At 38.6% G+C, this 17,687-nt stretch overlaps 1 protein-coding gene across 1 annotated transcript in view; it reads left to right on the forward strand.

Annotated features, from left to right (window-relative positions):
- The first annotated feature begins 394 nt into the window (after positions 1-394).
- LOC131227618 (probable RNA-dependent RNA polymerase 1) overlaps positions 395-17,687 on the forward strand; it is a 71,855-nt gene continuing 54,562 nt past the window's right edge. Inside the window, exons 1-2 of the mRNA XM_058223424.1 lie at positions 395-478; positions 5,202-5,850. Coding sequence (XP_058079407.1) covers positions 5,323-5,850 — 528 coding nt within the window. The 5' untranslated portion in view covers positions 395-478; positions 5,202-5,322. The remainder of the gene's footprint in view (positions 479-5,201; positions 5,851-17,687) is intronic.

Here is a 17,687-nt window from a genome sequence, read left to right on the forward strand (position 1 = left end):
GTGATTTACTTAGTCTTTAAGTCATGGAAAGTGGGCCCGCATTCCAATCTTTCAATGATCTACGCCGTTGAATACATGGACCCCACTGTGGATGGGCTATTACCAAAAAAATCTCTTTGATGTCACAATCCAACCCTCGAATCAGTAGTCTAGAAATTGACGGTCCACCAGGAAAAAAAAAAAACAATAATAGTCCACACACGTAGCTAGAGTCCTCCCATTTATGAGTATTCTGATTACAGTCCAACCATAATGAAAAATAAATAAATTAACGATCAGGATTATTACAGAATCATGGCTCCACTTATCAGAGCTAAAACCCGAGTATAATGTAAAAATCCTCTGATCGAGGACCGAAATTCTTCGTATGTATACACATGCTCTGTCGCTTAGAATTAAAACTACCCGCCATAGCTCACGCACACACTCTCTTTCTCTCTCTCAAGCTTCAAAGTAGGAGTAATTTCTCAAGCATAAGGTGAGATCATTGTTTGATTTTGATGTGGATTTGATTTCTTTCAATGCCCATTTGAGATCATTACTTCTGGTTTTATATTTTGAAGGATTTTTTTGGGAGATCATACATTGTTTTTCTTTCGTTGTTGCATAGTAGTGTTCTTCAATCCTTTCAGAAATTTCTCAAGTAAAGTTGAGATTATTTGATTGATTTTGGTGTGTATTTGCTTTCTTTCAATACCCATTTGAGATTTTGTTTTCGTTATTGCTCTCTTTTTCCAAGGATTTCTGGGAGATAACAGAGGTTTTTGCACGGTGATGTTCTTAATTTCTATAGAAATTGAACTGGAATTTCTGCTGGAATTGAGTGGAAGTTCTTATGATTCTTCATAGTATTTATTTGTTTGATTTTTAATTCTTTTTATTCTGCATTAGAGATCATAATTGTAGAAGGTTAATTTGATTTTTCATTAATTGTATTTCATAAAAATGGATTTATTTATTTATTTATTTTTGAAGAATGCTCAAATTGGATATTTTGGTATTATATGGGTGCTGACTATGGTGATAGTCTGTCGTGATTTTCATAATGGTGGTGGTTTGTTCACCGTGAACGTGGCATGGATCTTAACCGTCTTAAATTGTGGAGCAGGTTGTGGATGGTGCATAGCCTCAAAGTCACATTGATCAAACAACCATAACCATTTGATGCCGGCCAGACAATGGCTGGAATCAAATGTTTGGGGCTGTTTGATCAGTGTGATTTTTCAGGCTATGTTGATCCATCCACAATGGGCTTGCCTATTTGGACGGTCTGGATTGTAGTACATGCTGGATCTAACTTCAACAGCCGGAATAAGATGATTGTGGTTGTTTGATTGGTGTGATATGTTGTGTAAGGGCCTATGAGGTCCTCTTGTAGGCAACCATTGGAGGATGGGTCCCACTCAAGTTTCCTTCTAATTAATTTCTCTACTTTATTATTTGTATTTTTGAGTTGAATTTCAGATTCAACATAAATATGATTGGGAAGAGGGAAAGATCGGATGAAATGGGATAATCTCTCGCTCATCGAAAGCCTCCCAGGAGGCAATCCCTCGTATAAGGTATCTAAATTCCAAGAAAAATACCTGAGAGAGATCATACTTATATGTTCATTTGGCCCACCTTTGGATGATCTAAGCCATTGATCATTATCTGGGGGGCATCTCAACCATAGAATCAGAGGGATGATCAAGATCCTCTCTGCTCCTTTAGTGGTTAGGCAGACCTCTAGATGTTTACAGCTCATCTTTGGCTTTATGGAAAGGTCCCAAGATTGTGTAGACTGTTGGATCATGTGGGCCCACCCATCTGAGCCATCTACAATGGGGCCGGCGATTTGGACAGTCCGAAAAGTAGTTCACACAAGCCACATGTATGGTGGATGAGTCACCACTGTTTTTGAGACTGCCAATGTTTCTTCCACCGTTACTGTTCTTGCGAACTTGGCATTCATCAATTCTGAGTTTCTGGTGATAATAATCTTTTGATTTTGCAGAATCATAGTCAACAGTTTTTTAGAATTGATATTACTTCTGTTATGATCTCACTGAATGCTTTTGTTTCTAGTTTTCTTGTCAATGGCTTAATAGGATGTTGATTTGGGTTTTTACGATTAACTCCCTTTTCAGTAGAAAAATCCGTATCTTGTAGTTCTTGGATTTGATAGTATAAGGTAGAGAATAGTTTGACCAAACAATGGCATGGGTGGCCCACTTTTGGTAACTTGAGCCATTGGTATGGTGGCCCCTGTGGTGGTATGAGCTATGGCCTAATATACCCCCTATCAGTTGATCCTTGCGATCCAATTAAAATAGACTCTACACAACGAGGTTTGGGCGAATGGTCTTCACCGTAGGTTTGCTCCCTATAGGTGAAGGTTCGATTCCCTTCGTTGGCTTTACCCGATACACGTGGTTGTGGGTGATTGTGTGTATCCGCAAGGATTAGTCTCACTTCAAAAAAGAGGTGGGGACAACCTGTGTCTTCGAAAAAATAAATAAATTAAAATAGACTCTTAAAATCAATGATCCACATTTAACACAGACCGAATTTATCATCTGATATCTCCATGGGCATTTCAGCGTGGGCCCCACCATGTGGGACCCACATGTACAGTTTACAGTGAAGAACAAAAGCTTGATCGAGCATCCTCTATTCTTATAGGATTTTGCTAGGCTTTGAATTCCATTCTACATCTTCACACCATTCAATGATCTCGAGTTTTCCTTTGTGTGACCCCCTATCAGTTGATCCTTGCGATCCAATCAAAATAGACTCTTAAAATCAATGATCCACATTTAACACGGACTGAATTGGACGATTAGTATCATCTGATATCTCCATGGCCAATCCAGCGTGGGCCCCACCAAGTGGGACCCACATGTACAGTTTACAGGGCAGAACAAAAGCTTGATCGAGCTTCCTCTATTCTTATAGGATTTTGCTAGGCTGTAAATTTCATTCTACATCTTCACACCATTCGATGCTCTCGGGTTTTCCTTTGTGTGACCCCTTATCTGGGTTTTTTTTTTTTTGTGTGTGTGTGTACTCTTTGAAGATTAGTATCTTAATTGTCAAGCTTTCTAATTGTTGTCGGTCTTTATTTTGGATCTTACAATGAAGATACCATAAACAAGACAGTTTGCTTCTTTCTTTTTTTTTCTTTTCCCTAATAATATCAATAACTTGAATGAACTCATTCCTACTAAAGAAGACAAAACCAAGACCATTAAGAAGGAGAATCTATGTATAAAATATCTCTATGGCCGTTGCACCCAGCTGCCACTGGTAGAGTTGTTCCACTGCCGACCATAATGATGGATGGACTGGATTTACCTTACATATCACAGCGGGCCCAAATAGTCTTGTGTGTTTCAACTATTGTGCTCTGCTATGTATAATGTTTTTTTACTCTAATTGATTCGTTTCTCATCTTCTATGTTCTTGAAGACTGCTTTTTTCTTATTTACGGATGCTTATCCTATGAATTGCGTAGGTTATTTTATAGGGCTGAAAGTTGGGCGGGTTCAACCTGCCCGACCCATAAACGACCCAACATTGGGTTGGGATTGGTCACGATATATCGGGTTTGGTCTCGAGATTGGGCTATATAAACACCAACCCTATAAAACTTGGGTTGAGCTTGGATTAAAGTCTCGGGTTGCCCAACCCTATATATATATATATATATATATATATATATATATATATATATATATATATATATATATATATATATATATATATATAAGTTACCTATAAATTATAATTGAGTGTGGATTGTTTGTGTTGAAGGCACATGGAATTTCAGTGCCGTTGTTGGGTCTCATTGGTCCAGACCATTTGCGATGACTCAAGCTACCAAGATGTGCTAGATTTCTCTCCCAAATAGATGGCGTGCTACACAACTTGACTTTTAAAGTAGTTGTTGTCCAATATTTTAGCTTGTTTGTTTAGAAAAAATAAAGTTATTATTATTATTATTATTTACAGTAAATAACTACACATATTATTAATAAAATCATAGGTACAAAAAATAAGACGTGTATTAAAATATAATAGACTAATGTAATAATAAAAATATTAGCATGTATCCACCCGACCAACCTCACTAACCCGACCGAGCCTGCTTGGGTTGGGCTCAGGTTGAGAATTGCCCGCCCGAGGTTGGGTTGGGGTTAAGGTACAGGAACCTTGGTTGGGCTAGGGTTGAGCACCAACCGCCCAACTTTCAGCCCCAGTATTTTACAACTTGAATAGCTTTGGTGGAAAGAGCAGAAGAAAATAACTTTTATGAGATTGTGTTCTTTGTGGTAGTTTCTCAACTTATGCGTGAAATCAAATGACTGTCTGAAGGTCTGTTTGATGCACCCAAAATGATAATGGATTGGAATGTTGCCCAACCCATGTGCATTTTGAGAAGCAGAGTCATTGGGCTCAAAACGCAAACTGCAAAAGCTACTAAAATGAGATGTAGTAAAAGCATGCTTGACCCATTATCTTCCCATTCCCAAATTGGGATGGTGGACATTTCAAACCTCCTCAATCTATATTGTATTTGGATAGCAATGAAGGACCTGTTTAGATGTACGAGAGCCTACCAATATGCATTTTGCAGAAGCGGAGCCATTTTGGTGAGCCTCACTTGGTGTGTGATGTGCTTAACACTCCCATCCAAAAAATCCACCTTGAATGAGAATGAGCTGAAAACAGGTCATCATGATCATGGCCTCACGTTTCCATCAGTATTTGGTTTATGAGCCCTTTTAAGGCTTGATTATCGTAATGGGTACTTTTGGTTGCATGAAATTTCATTATATTTTGCATGAAATTCAGGTTTATTTGGCAGCAGGAAATGGGAAGGATTTGTGGGGATTTATTTATTTTATTGGTCATTTGGTAGCAAGGAATGGGAGAGATTTGGATTTTAGAGGAACCAAAATTCCTCAAAAGAGCCCCCTTTTTTTTCCATTCCCACCTCAAAGCTGATTTGCAAAATCCCCTCGATTCCACAGGATTTAAAATCCATGCTGCCAAATGAGCCTTTAGACTGATAAATCATGAAGTATCATGAAATTCCTTAATTGTAAGAGTTTGAGTATTGTGTGTCTAAAGATTTTTCTAAATCTCTCAAATACTTTTAAGTGGAAGCTTACATTCTACCAGACATTGACTTGTTAACATATATCTTGCTGCTGTAGATTTTTTGTTGTTGCAAGTAAAGATGGGATCAGCGCCATGATCTTGTAATTGCAGAATGGAGAACTGTCCAATTGAGCTATACCATCTCAATCCCAACCTCATTAGATCAATTCAAACAACATGGTAGGTAGGACAATTAAGGTTTCTGGTTTCCCCACGAATGTGTCTGCAGAAACCGTGAAGGAGTTTTTGGAGAGATACACGGGTGGGGGAACTGTCTATGCACTTAAGGTTAGACCGCCAGAGAGTATTGGGCCAAGATCAAAAGCATTCGTGATCGTTCAATTCACGACGAGCAGTTGCGCAGAAGATATAACCTTTATGGCTAATCAGCAGCAGCTGCAGTATGAGGGTTCATATCTTAAAGCTCGAGATGGGGAGCGTGATATTGTGCTGAAGCCAAAGGCCAAAATGTTTAAATTGGAACATGTGATTCTGCATTTTGGTTCTCAGATTACAGATGGAAGTTTTTTAGCTCTTTGGAGGGTCGCTGGTGTTGAAGTGAACTCTGGTTTCGGTCTGAGGAAATTGGAATTCTTACTGTCTAGCCACGAAGTCCACTATAAGCTTGAACTCTTTTATGAGAGCATTTGGCAAATCCAGCTGCGCCGCTCACATGGACAAGCATCTAAGTTTCTTGTGATACAGGTATCCACTGCCAAACCATATTCTATTTTATTTTATTTCTTGATTTTGAGATTAGTAATTTCTCTTTTAGGCATGATTTTATATTTATTTTGTGTATTGAATAAGTAATTGCTCTTAGTTAGTGGGTCTGTTAATGGGCTTGATTTAGATTGGGTATCCTATAGTGTTTGTACCTGGGCTAACCAGGGTTTGGGTACCTGTTGGGTATTTGTTGGGTCTTTACATCCAGGCCTCGAGTTGGGTTCAGGACAAATAAGAGAATTTACATGGTCAGGCCCACCTAATGGATAGACTAGTTGCAGGTGCAAGTGCCACTTTGACATATGCATGGTGTGTAAATGGGCTTTATTAGATGTGTGTGGTTTAAAAAACCTCACTTCTCTGCTAGAACCTCTGTTAGCAAAACAATGGTTTTTTTATTTTTAATTTTTACACCCACACCCACGCACCATACACTCACACACCCACCCACACCACATGAGCACCCGATCCTTGGTCTCAATGTTGAAACAGAATCTATCTACCACTAAGCCATGGAACCGGACCCAACAATGGTTAAACGCTATATTTTCGAAAAAAAAGCTCGTATAATTGATTCATGTGAATTTTACGGATACTACCTCATTAATATACTATTTACATTATGTTGGCATTTTCAACCATGTTTTCAACAAATTACTGCATTAATTTAAGTAATTATCATTGGATTAACTTCCATTAGATTTTATTTTATTTTATTATTATTATTTTTTAACGTATGTTGGGGTTAGGCCATGCAACTAAGGGGTTGGCAGCTTAGGTGGGCACCACCGTGATGTTTATATGAAATCTACCTTGACCACCAAGTGCATCACCCCATCTTAGGCCTAGGGCGCAAAAATCAGCCCCCATCCATGATTCAGGTGGACCACGCAATTGGAAATAGAGTACAATGCAATGCTCACCCTCCAAAATGTTTCCTTAGTGTGACCCACCTGAATTATGGATAGGTACAATTTTTGGACCCTACAAGTAAATTTTAGTGAGGAACCAAATGGTTGGAGTGGATTTCATATAATCATCACAGTGGGCCCTATAAAAATCAAGGTTGGTTGTCCCTCTCGCAATTGTTTCCTTTGGTGTAGCCCACTTGAATCACACTTCAGTTTGATTTTTTTGTCCGCACAACTAATTAATGTGGGATTATACGTCTAATAGTCGGGGTGGATCTCGTATACACGTTAACGTAAGCTCTGTAAAACAATCAAGAGTGGGTGTCCCATGAAGTTATTTTTTCTTTTTTCTCCATTTGATTTGATTCATCAGTGTAAATTTAATAAATGTTGGGAGATGGTTGCTAGCCATTGATTTTTTAACGGGGCCCACCATAATATATATGTGAAATCCACTTCAACCATTAGATGTGTAATCCCATGTTAATCCCTGGGAAAATAAAAATAAAAATTGTGATTCAAGTGGGCCATATCAAAGGAAACAGTGGGGAGAGATGTCCACCCTTGATTTTTACAAGGCTCATTATGATGATTATATGAAATCCACTCCAACCATTTGATGCTACACTATAACTTAGGCCATGGCCCAAAAATCAGACATATATGTGATTCATATGGGCCACACAAAGGGAAACAGTGTAGAGGGTGAGTGTTGCCTTGTACATTGTTTCCAATTGTGTGGTCCACCAGAATTGTGGATGGGGCTGATTTTTTGGGCCTTGGCCCTAACATGGGGTGACGCACTTGGTAGTCGCAGTGGATTTCACATAAACATCATGGTGGGGCCCACTCGAGCCATTGACCCTTGCTTGCACAACCAACCTCAACTTCTGTTAAAGAAACATAGTGGAAGGTAGCCGATGATAATTACTTAAATTAGTGGGGTAGCTTATTGAATTTTTTTTTGAACAAGGTACTGGGATGTAAATACAATATTAATGATGTAGTTTATATATATATATATATATATATATATATATATATATATATATATATATATATATATATATATATAATTCTCTTGATTCATCATCATCATCTAAAGCCTTATCCGGATTAACGGATTAACGGGTTTGGCTGCATGAATCCTTTTCCACCATTCCACTTTATTAAGTGACATAACTTCAGTTAGACTTTAGGTCATCTAGTCTTTTCTTATGACCTCCACCCATGGAATTTTGGGCCTTCTGCTTGCCATTTTAGAGCATTAAACTTGTACCAACTCACTCTAATGGTTGTAGTTTTTTGGTCTCCACTTAACATGACCAAACCATTTAAGTCCACTTTCACTCATCTTATTACTAGGGGTGCATATTTAACCGGTAGAACCGTGGAACCGGACCGGAAACGACCAAACGGTCCGGTTCTAGAGTGCACTGGTTCCGGTTCCGATTCCAAAAATCAAAGAACCGGTGACAATGGTTCGGTTCTTGGTTTGGGGGTATGTAGAACCGAACCGAACCGTGAACTAATCCGTAGAACCAAACCGTGGATCCGATCCATAGAACCGAACCGTGGAACCGAACCATGGAACCAAACCGATGTATTTTATCACACCTTATAATTATTTTCTTTAGAACAATTATTTTCGTAAATGTATTTTTGCACCCCTTATACAATATCTAAACCATTCATCAAATGGACCACAACATGGATGGACATGGGCTTGCAATTGGGCTGGATTCTAAAAAGCCCAGAATCGTGGAACCGATCCGGAACCGAACCGGTTTTAACGGTTCGGTTCCGGTTCGGTTCTAGGGCGCCAACGGTCCAGTTCCAGTTCCGAATTTCCTAGAACCGTTAGGAACGGTTAGGTTCCAGTTTCACCCAGAACCGGACCAAATCGAACCGTGTGCACCCCTACTTATTACCCATCAGTGCTAATCCTAAATTTCCTAAAGTGCATTTATTTTTTATTTTATCCTTCCTTTCCTTGCCACTCATTCATGTCAACATCTTCATTTCAGTTACACGTCCTATGGTGACATGGTGCTCTTTAACTGCCCAACATTTTGTTCCATAAAGCGTGGCTAGATAGTCTTATAGCCATCTATAAAATTTGCCTTTTGAGTTTGAGTGGTACACGATGATCACATGAAACTCCAGAGGCACATCTTCATTTCTTCCACCCTGCTTAAATTTTATGGTTCTTTTACTACCCAACATTCTATTCCATAAAGCATGGCTGGATACTTTTGCAACCATCGTATAAAATTTTCCTTTGATTTTGAGTGGTACACGATGATCACATAAAACTCCAGTTGCACATATCCATTTCTTCCACCCTGCTTAAATTCTATGGGTACCATCCTTCTCAATCTCTCCACTCATGAATTATCGACCCAAGATATTAAAAGTGGTCATTTTGGGTAACTTCTTAGTCATCAATTGTTCACAACCCCAAGTGTAGGGTCGCGATGTAGTAATAATCTCGGTATGACCGAGGTCGAATCCACAGGGACTGAAACTTGTACATATTCTGAAAATAACTAGAGCTAGAACTAGAAGAAGATGAAAATCTAAATCTGGAGAATTTTAGAGAGTAATTGTAAATTATTTAACTAAAATTTGTAAAATTCAAAGGTGGGACACTAGGTGGGTCCTTACTCTTGCTCAGGTGGTAGACTCTCGGGAGTTTCAACACCGAGTCAAGGGTTGGAGTACCCATAGGTGGTGAAATTCCACTAAGGCGTGAGTGTGTGGGGGTGTGTGTGCGTGCGTAAAAAATAAAATAAAATTAAATTTAAAAAAAGGAAGGTGCAACACTAGGGTTTCCAAGGATCCACTTGTAGAGATCAGGGAGATCTATGCTTGATTCACAAACACAACTGGATTTAGAGTCCCATCTTCATCCAATTGGAAGATATTTCATTAAAAATCAATTATGAACTTCCTTTGATCTAGTTCTCAATGGATGAAAGGTATGAGAACTAGAATTGATTCCATCACAAAACCATGCTCATGAGACAGAGTAAACATCAGAATTTACTAATCCATAACCAGTCTGAGAGAATTGTGAGAGTTAGGGAGAATTTTATCATCCAACCATGCCCAAGGGACGATGGTGAACAACATGATTTTCTAAACTCACAATCACAATAATGAAAAGAATATACTCAAAAGCTATCGCAGATCCATTGTAATTTAAGTCACAATAAACCATTAAAAACTAAAATTATTCCTTATAATTAAACTAGAATCAAGGACAGCTCATGTTAAATATGAATTAAAACCATAGGAAACATCCCGTCACGCTACAAGCTTCACCTCTTAGCCCTAGCTAAGAGGTTTAACCTATCATAAACATGATGAACTAAAATCTCTTAAGGAAAGACATAAACAAAACCAAGAAAGGGAAGAAAACTCCTAGCTGGCTGGTCGTCCTCTCTCTTTCTTCCTCTTCCTTGCTCGCACGTCCTCACATCCACGGTCTGATGATCTCTCTCTCTCTCTCTCTCTCTCTCTCTCTCTTATATGCATGGCGCAAGTCTGTCGGTTGGGTTGGAGTCGGTGGTGTGCGTAAGCTTATGCAACAAGCTGTCTTGCGTGCGCAACGAAACTGTAAAAGCTTCTTGCGTTGGTTCGAGTTTTAGGACAAATGATTGTCCCAAACCTTGAATCTAGCTCCATGGTGGGGTTTGAAACCCCCTTTTTCTGCTTGTGGATGGTCCGGATCATCGGTCCGATCACAGCTATGGTCACACAATCGGCCCACAGTGGCCGAGCGGCGTCCGGAAGCTGCTTTCTCACCCACCTACGTAAATTCTTGTGCTGGTACATTCGGTGGGCCCATGATCAACGTCTGTGAGGAAATCCACTCCGTCCATTGGATTCTCCTCGGAATTTCAGTCAGGAATGGACATTTTTGGTTGTCCATTGATGCGGCCCATAGAATCTTTCTTCCTACCGTTCATGGGTGCACATGATCACCATGGTTGCGGTTGGTTACCCCTCCCGAACACGGTGGATGGCTCAGATCATCCATTGAAATGATGGTGGTGGGACACAACACATCACAGCGGACGCCCGTCCACTGTTGCATAAGAAGAGGCTAGGAGTCGGGTCAGCGCACGCTAACTGACTTCCCTGGTTCGATGCAATGCGGGCTCATGTGTGCTGTGTGCGCACCCAACCTAAGGTGGGGACCATCGTGATGTTTTTTGGTCAATCCATCCCATTCATCCGCTTTCTCATCTGATTTAAGGGGTTAAATCCAAAATTGAGGCATATCCAGATATCAGGTGGGCCCCAAATCAGTGATTTATGAATGATCTTTCCGTTAGACCACTTCCACAAAGATCCGAGGGCTGAAATTTTACATGTACGGTTACTTTATAATCCTCAGGCCGGATATAAAGTTTTGTGCCAAATGGATGGTGGGAACCTTGTGATCTTGCATTTATGATGATTTTCAAGCTTCTTTATCTTCAATAACTTGGTTTTCCCGGATCTTTGGCGTGTGAGTTTTTTAATCTCGGTCTCGTAAGATCCGTCCCTTCCCTTGGTGATTCTTGAGCATCAAATCTAAATTTTTAGTAGCTTTTTTCAATCCATGCTCCTAAATTCACCTTGCAACACAAACATGATTAAAATAGAATGTTAAGCATTATCATGTTCATAAAACCAAGTAATAACTAAGGTCTAATATGTAATATTTGACTCTCAACACAATCCCAACTAGCATTTTGCTAGTCCCGAGCAAAGTATGCGAAAAGCAATTCGAGAACCACATGATAATTTTTATAACTTCAAGTGGTTTTTGAAAAACAGACCAGATAATTGGATTCTAAGATACATCAATGTTGGGCATTACCTTCTCCTCAACTCAAGCGCACGGTAAACTTCATGGTTAAGTTCAAAGTATTAATCCCTTAATTAAAACAATTCTAAATATTGAGTTCCATTAGTGCATAGTGTAACCTCGACTTATCACAATTAAGAGTCCAATTGTCGATTTTTATGATAACATTGATAATCAAACAAGAACATTTCGGATATCAAACAATCCATCCCATTCCGGTAATCAAACAATCCATCCCATTCATCTGCTTTCTCATCTAATTTAAGGGGTTGAGTCCAAAATTGAGGCATATCCAGATATCAGGTGGGCCCCAAATCAGTGATTTATGGATGATCTTTCTGTTAGACCACTTCCACAAAGATCCGAGGGCTGAAATTTTACATGTACGATTACTTTATAATCCTTAGGCCGGATATAAAGTTTCGTGCCAAACAGACGGTGGAAACCCTGTGATCTTGCATTCAGGATGATTTTCAGGCTTCTCTATCTTCAATCACTTGGTTTTCTTGGATCTTTGGCGTGTGAATTTTTCAATCTCGGTCTCTTAAGATCCGTCCCTTCCCTTGGTGATTCTTGAGCATCAAATCTAAACTTTTAGTAGCTTTTTTCAATCCATGCTCCAAAATTCACCTTGCAACACAAACATGATTAAAATAGAATGTTAAGCATTATCATGTTCATAAAACCAAGTAATAACTAAGGTCTAATATGCAATATTTGACCCTCAACACAATCCCAACTAGCATTTTGCTAGTCCCGAGCAAAGTATGCGAAAAGCAATTCGAGAATCACATGATAATTTTTATAACCTCAAGTGGTTTTTGAAAAATAGACTAGATAATTGGATTTTAAGATACATCAATGTTGGGCATTACCTTCTCCTAAGCTCAAGCGCATGGTAAACTTCATGGTCAAGTTCAAAGTATTAATCCCATAATTAAAACAGTTCTAAATATTGAGTTCCATTGGTGCATGGTGTAACCTCGACTTACCACAATTAAGGGTCCAATCGTCGATTTTTATGATAACATTGATAATCAAACAAGAGCATTCCGGATAACCCAACCCAAACCGAAACTTGCCTTACAGTTCAACCTTTTTATTCTTCCAGCTTTTGATTTTTCCATCGATGGCTTCATGCTATGTTAACCTCTTTAAAGATCTTTAATAGGTAGTCGTTTTCAATGACAACTGTTTTTTTTTTGTTTTATTTATTTATTTATTTATTTTTAGCTGGGTATTCTGAGTATTTTTTTATATGCTCATTGAATGTGATGGAAAAATTCCCCAGGTTGGTTCCTTCTATGCTTAGTGATAACCAAGTTAACAATTCAATATCAAACGGACACCTTAACGTGTAAGCTAGATGTGACATGTGTGGTCATGACTCAATCAATGCTTAAAATTTCTAATCACGGATTTATAAGTCGAACTTAGCTGTGAAATCTAACAGGTAATTGAATCTAAGAGTCATAAATTACCAACATTAAGTATTTTATACTTCTAAAGCAAGGATGGCCTTCAAAATCACTTGAATTCATAAAATTTTCAGAAAAAATTTTAAAATTTTTTTACAATTTTTGCTCAAGACTGAGAAAACACTGATTAGGTAACTTAGTCTCCCATCCCCAACCAAAAATCTACATTGTTCTCAATGTAAAAGATATAAGCATGCAATGCACATGAGACAACGAAAATAGAGAAGTGATGGAAAGATAGTACCTGAGGAAGGAATCAAGAGGCTTTTTCCAAAGGATCTCAGTGTGATGGTGGTTTACCATAAGAGTTCATCAACCTACAACAAATTATCCTAACATAGCAGAAAACAACCTACCCTAAACAGCATAAAGCCGACTATCCTAAAACGGCATAAAGCAAACTATCCTAGAACAGAAAACAGAAAACCTAACTACACCTCCGTCAAACTAGGAGATCAATCATGATAAACAGGATCATTCAAAGTCATGGACATGTCCTCTAAATCAAATTTCTTAACAAATGGCTTTAATCGATGTCCATTCACTTTGAATTCATTGCCATTATTTGGATTCTATATTTCAACAGCCCCCATAAGGATAAAAATTGATAATAGTGAAAGGGACGGTCCAACGAGATCAGAGTTTGCCTGGAAAGAGATGTAATCGAGAATTATACAATAAGACTTTCTGACCTAATGCAAATGATTTTCGAAGAATATGTTGGTCATGAAATGCCTTCATCCTGTCCTTGTAAATTCTCGAGTTCTCGTACGCATCGTTCCGGATTTCTTTGAGTTCATTCAATTGTAATTTGCATAGCGAGCCAACATTGTCCAGATTGAAATTTAATTTTTTGATCGCCCAGTAGGCTCTATGTTCTCACTTCACAGGCAAGTGGCAAGCTTTCCCATAGACAAGTCTAAAGGGAGACATTCCAATAGGCGTGTTAAATGCAGTACGATAAGCCCATAAGGCATCTGTCAATCGGATTGACCAATCCTTATGGTCAAGTTTAACCGTCTTTTCCAAAATGTTTTTGATCTCCCTAGTGGAAATCTTAGCTTTGTGGGTGGTATGGAGTTCTCACCTTATGAGAGATGCTATATTTCTTCATTAAATTCATGAATAGTCTATTACAAAAATATGAGCCCCCATCACTAATGATGTCTCGAGGCGTTCTGAACCGGGAAAGGATGTTTTCTTTTAAGAATTTAATGATCGTTCGATGGTTATTGTTCCGGCATGGAATCGCTTCCACTCATTTAGTGACATATTCTACGGTGAGCAAAATATATAAATTTCTAAAAGATTGGGGGAATGGTCCCATGAAATCGATGCCTCAGCAATCAAATGCTTCTATAATAAGAATGGGGTTCAAGGGCATCATATTTCGACGAGACAATGCTCTTAACTTCTGACAACGCTTATAAGCCTTGCAAAACTCATGAGTATCCTTGGACATAGTGGTCTAGTAAAACCCACACTGCAGAATCTTGGCCGTGGTTTTTTATCAGAAAAGTGACCACCACAAGTCTGAGAGTGACAAAAGGAGATGACACTTTAATGTTTATTATCTGGCACACATCTCCTTAAGATTTAGTCTAGGCAATATTTAAACAAATACGGATCATCCCAGAAAAATTTGTGCACCTCGGTGAAAATTTTCTTCTTATCTTGCGTAGTCTAATATGACGGTGTGAAACCTATGGCAAGATAGTTAGCAATATCAGCAAACCAGGGTGAATGGGAGACTTTGAACAGTTGTTCGTCACGGAACATGTCATTAATATGTGTTGTCCCAGGGGAATTAGAGAGATTAAGGCAGGAAAGATGGTCAGCCACTATGTTCTTTACTCTTTTTTTTTTATTTTTTTATTTCTAAATCAAATTCTTGGAGTAGGAGGATCCATCTTATCAAGCGGGGCTTAGCATCATTCTTAAAAAGAAGATACTTGAGTGCCGCATGATCTGTGTAAACGACGATCTTGGATTCGATCAAGTAGGACCTAAATTTGTCCAAAGCGAACACTATGGTTAAGAATTCCTTTAACGTAGTCGAGTAGTTCACTTGGGCAGGATTCAGAGTTCTACTTGCGTAGTGAATAACGTAGGACTTCTTTTCTTTTCTCTTGCTTAAAACCACCCCAAGAGCATAGTCAAACACGTCGCATATAAGTTCAAAAGGAAGGCTCCAGTCGAGTGGCTGCACGATAGCTGCAATAGTTAACATGCCCTTAGGCTTAGTGAAAGCTTCCTGACATTGCTCAGTTCACTCGTATGGTACATGTAATGCCCCGACTTTTCAGAACCCGAGTATACAACCCGTTTCCCAAAAACCTGAGTGTTAACTTATAAAGAGCAAAATTCCATATATAATTTTTTTTTCTTCATCAGAGTTAACAGATAAGCATAGAATGGACAAGTCAGTATAAAGAAAAATTTGTATTTTATTTATAATGTACAAGAGGTTGCCCATAATGACTTATACAAACCAAAGTCTCAATATAACAAATACAAGAATTCACATAATTTAATACATGAAAAATAACAGAAGAATGTAACATAAGCCGCAAGACTGCGCACCTCCTCTTAGCAATACAATCGTGCATCCCTGACACTTGTGTCCGGCTCCTCATCAGTTTGAACCTGAAAATCACTTAAGTCACATGTACTACCTGTACGGTTATATATTTGATGGATGAGTAGCCGACTCAGTAAAAATTCCCCTCAAGATTATACACTGCCGTATTATAGAACAAACACATAAAACAATACATGATGCGGGTCTTATTAGATGCATGGATGCGTGAATGCAATCATCGTCCCGGGGATGCTCATCCGTGGGGACAGTGGGCTCGTCACCCATGCAAATCATCGACCTGGGAAAATCATCCAGTCGGAACAATAGATTGATAGTCGGTGGTATTGAAGCTAGCGAAAAGATACCCCGATGATCCTAAGGGCACGTGCTATATCATCCAGAATTAGCCCCCCATCATCACCAATATGCTATGGATGCATGATTAGTCAAACCATTATTAGTCCAGTTACAATCAACCAATTTAAATAAGCTCAAGGTCAGTACGGGGGCTCATCACCAACGTAAGCCAACAGCTCGAGCATAGGTCACATACCACCATCCCCGGCTCATGAGACTACCATCTCAGGATGTTTAATGGAAACCTGTCGACTAGTGGCGAATCATATTACAATATATGAGGCTTACCATCACATGGTTGCACAGTATAAAGCATCGAACCCGTATAGGAAAAAATACCAGAACAAAGCCACATAGGGCGATATCAAAACAAGCCACATGAGGCAATTATTAAAATAGGCCACATAGGGCGAGTAACAAAACCACACGATAAAAGATCATCCATGAAAACCACTTAGACATAACAACTCATTAATGCTAGGCCCACATCAATGATCCATCTAGACCACCGCTCAATAACCACTAGATCGATGGTCTATTACAATCACCGTCAATCGAGTTACATCCCAAGTATGGGTGTACATTTATAAGTGGGGGTTTCCCACTAATGTACCATTTAAATCCCAGAAGCAATCCACAAGTAATCTAATAGCATGAATTAAATATACAGGATAAACATTAAGTATGTGATGTAACAAATCAATTCCAACAAATAACACATGCGGTTATAGAATGGAGACATCATTTATGAATTAAAATAAAACTATAACTTAAGCTAATGGGAAAATGGAAAGCTCAAGGGGAAGAATCATCACCTTATATATCGGATCGCGACTAATGTCACTAGGAAGCACGTGTGCCCTTAAAATCAATTCCTCCCATGAATTGTAAAATTGTATGGTCAGATGCAAGTTTTATATGCTTCCTATGGTTAAGATCATAACCTAGGGTTCAGATAACTTAGATTTAGGGTTTCACCCAAGAGTTTAGGTCTGGACTTATACCTTAGGGTTGGGACCCTAGTTGGTGTGCAATTAGTTAAAAGGTTAATTTAATAGTGCTTATTAATATTAATGATACAAGTAATATTAGCTAATATGGTAATCATAATTATTATGATAAATGTTAATTTAATAGTTACCAGGTACTTACTAATATTAACGATACAATTAGTATTGGCTAATCTAGTAATCATAATCATCATGGTGATGATAATTAGTACAGTCCACTATCAATGATAATATTTAAGGATGGTAATTTAATTTACTACTATTTAATAATTGTGATTAGGCCTATAAGATTTAATATGAGTGTAGATAGTCTACTAATGACTAATTATGATTAATAATCATAATGATTATCGTAATAACAACTAATGGTAATTTGAACCAAATTTTAAAGAGAAAGGTTGACTTACATTAGTCGACTTGGTGGCTTGACTTGACGTAACTGAGTTGTCCCAACTCGACCTTAACATCTGGACGAAGCCCAAGCATAGCCCGACATTGGTGAAGCCCAGACCAGGCCCAAGCATGTTTCGGCCCATCTGGATTCAGTCCCAACTGAATTTGAGTCGGTTTCAACTGAGTTGACTCGACTCAACTCTTCTTCTCCTCTTCTTTCTTCGT

The sequence above is a fragment of the Magnolia sinica genome, chromosome 15 (genome assembly GCF_029962835.1).
Source record: "Magnolia sinica isolate HGM2019 chromosome 15, MsV1, whole genome shotgun sequence".
Taxonomy (NCBI): Eukaryota; Viridiplantae; Streptophyta; class Magnoliopsida; order Magnoliales; family Magnoliaceae; genus Magnolia; species Magnolia sinica.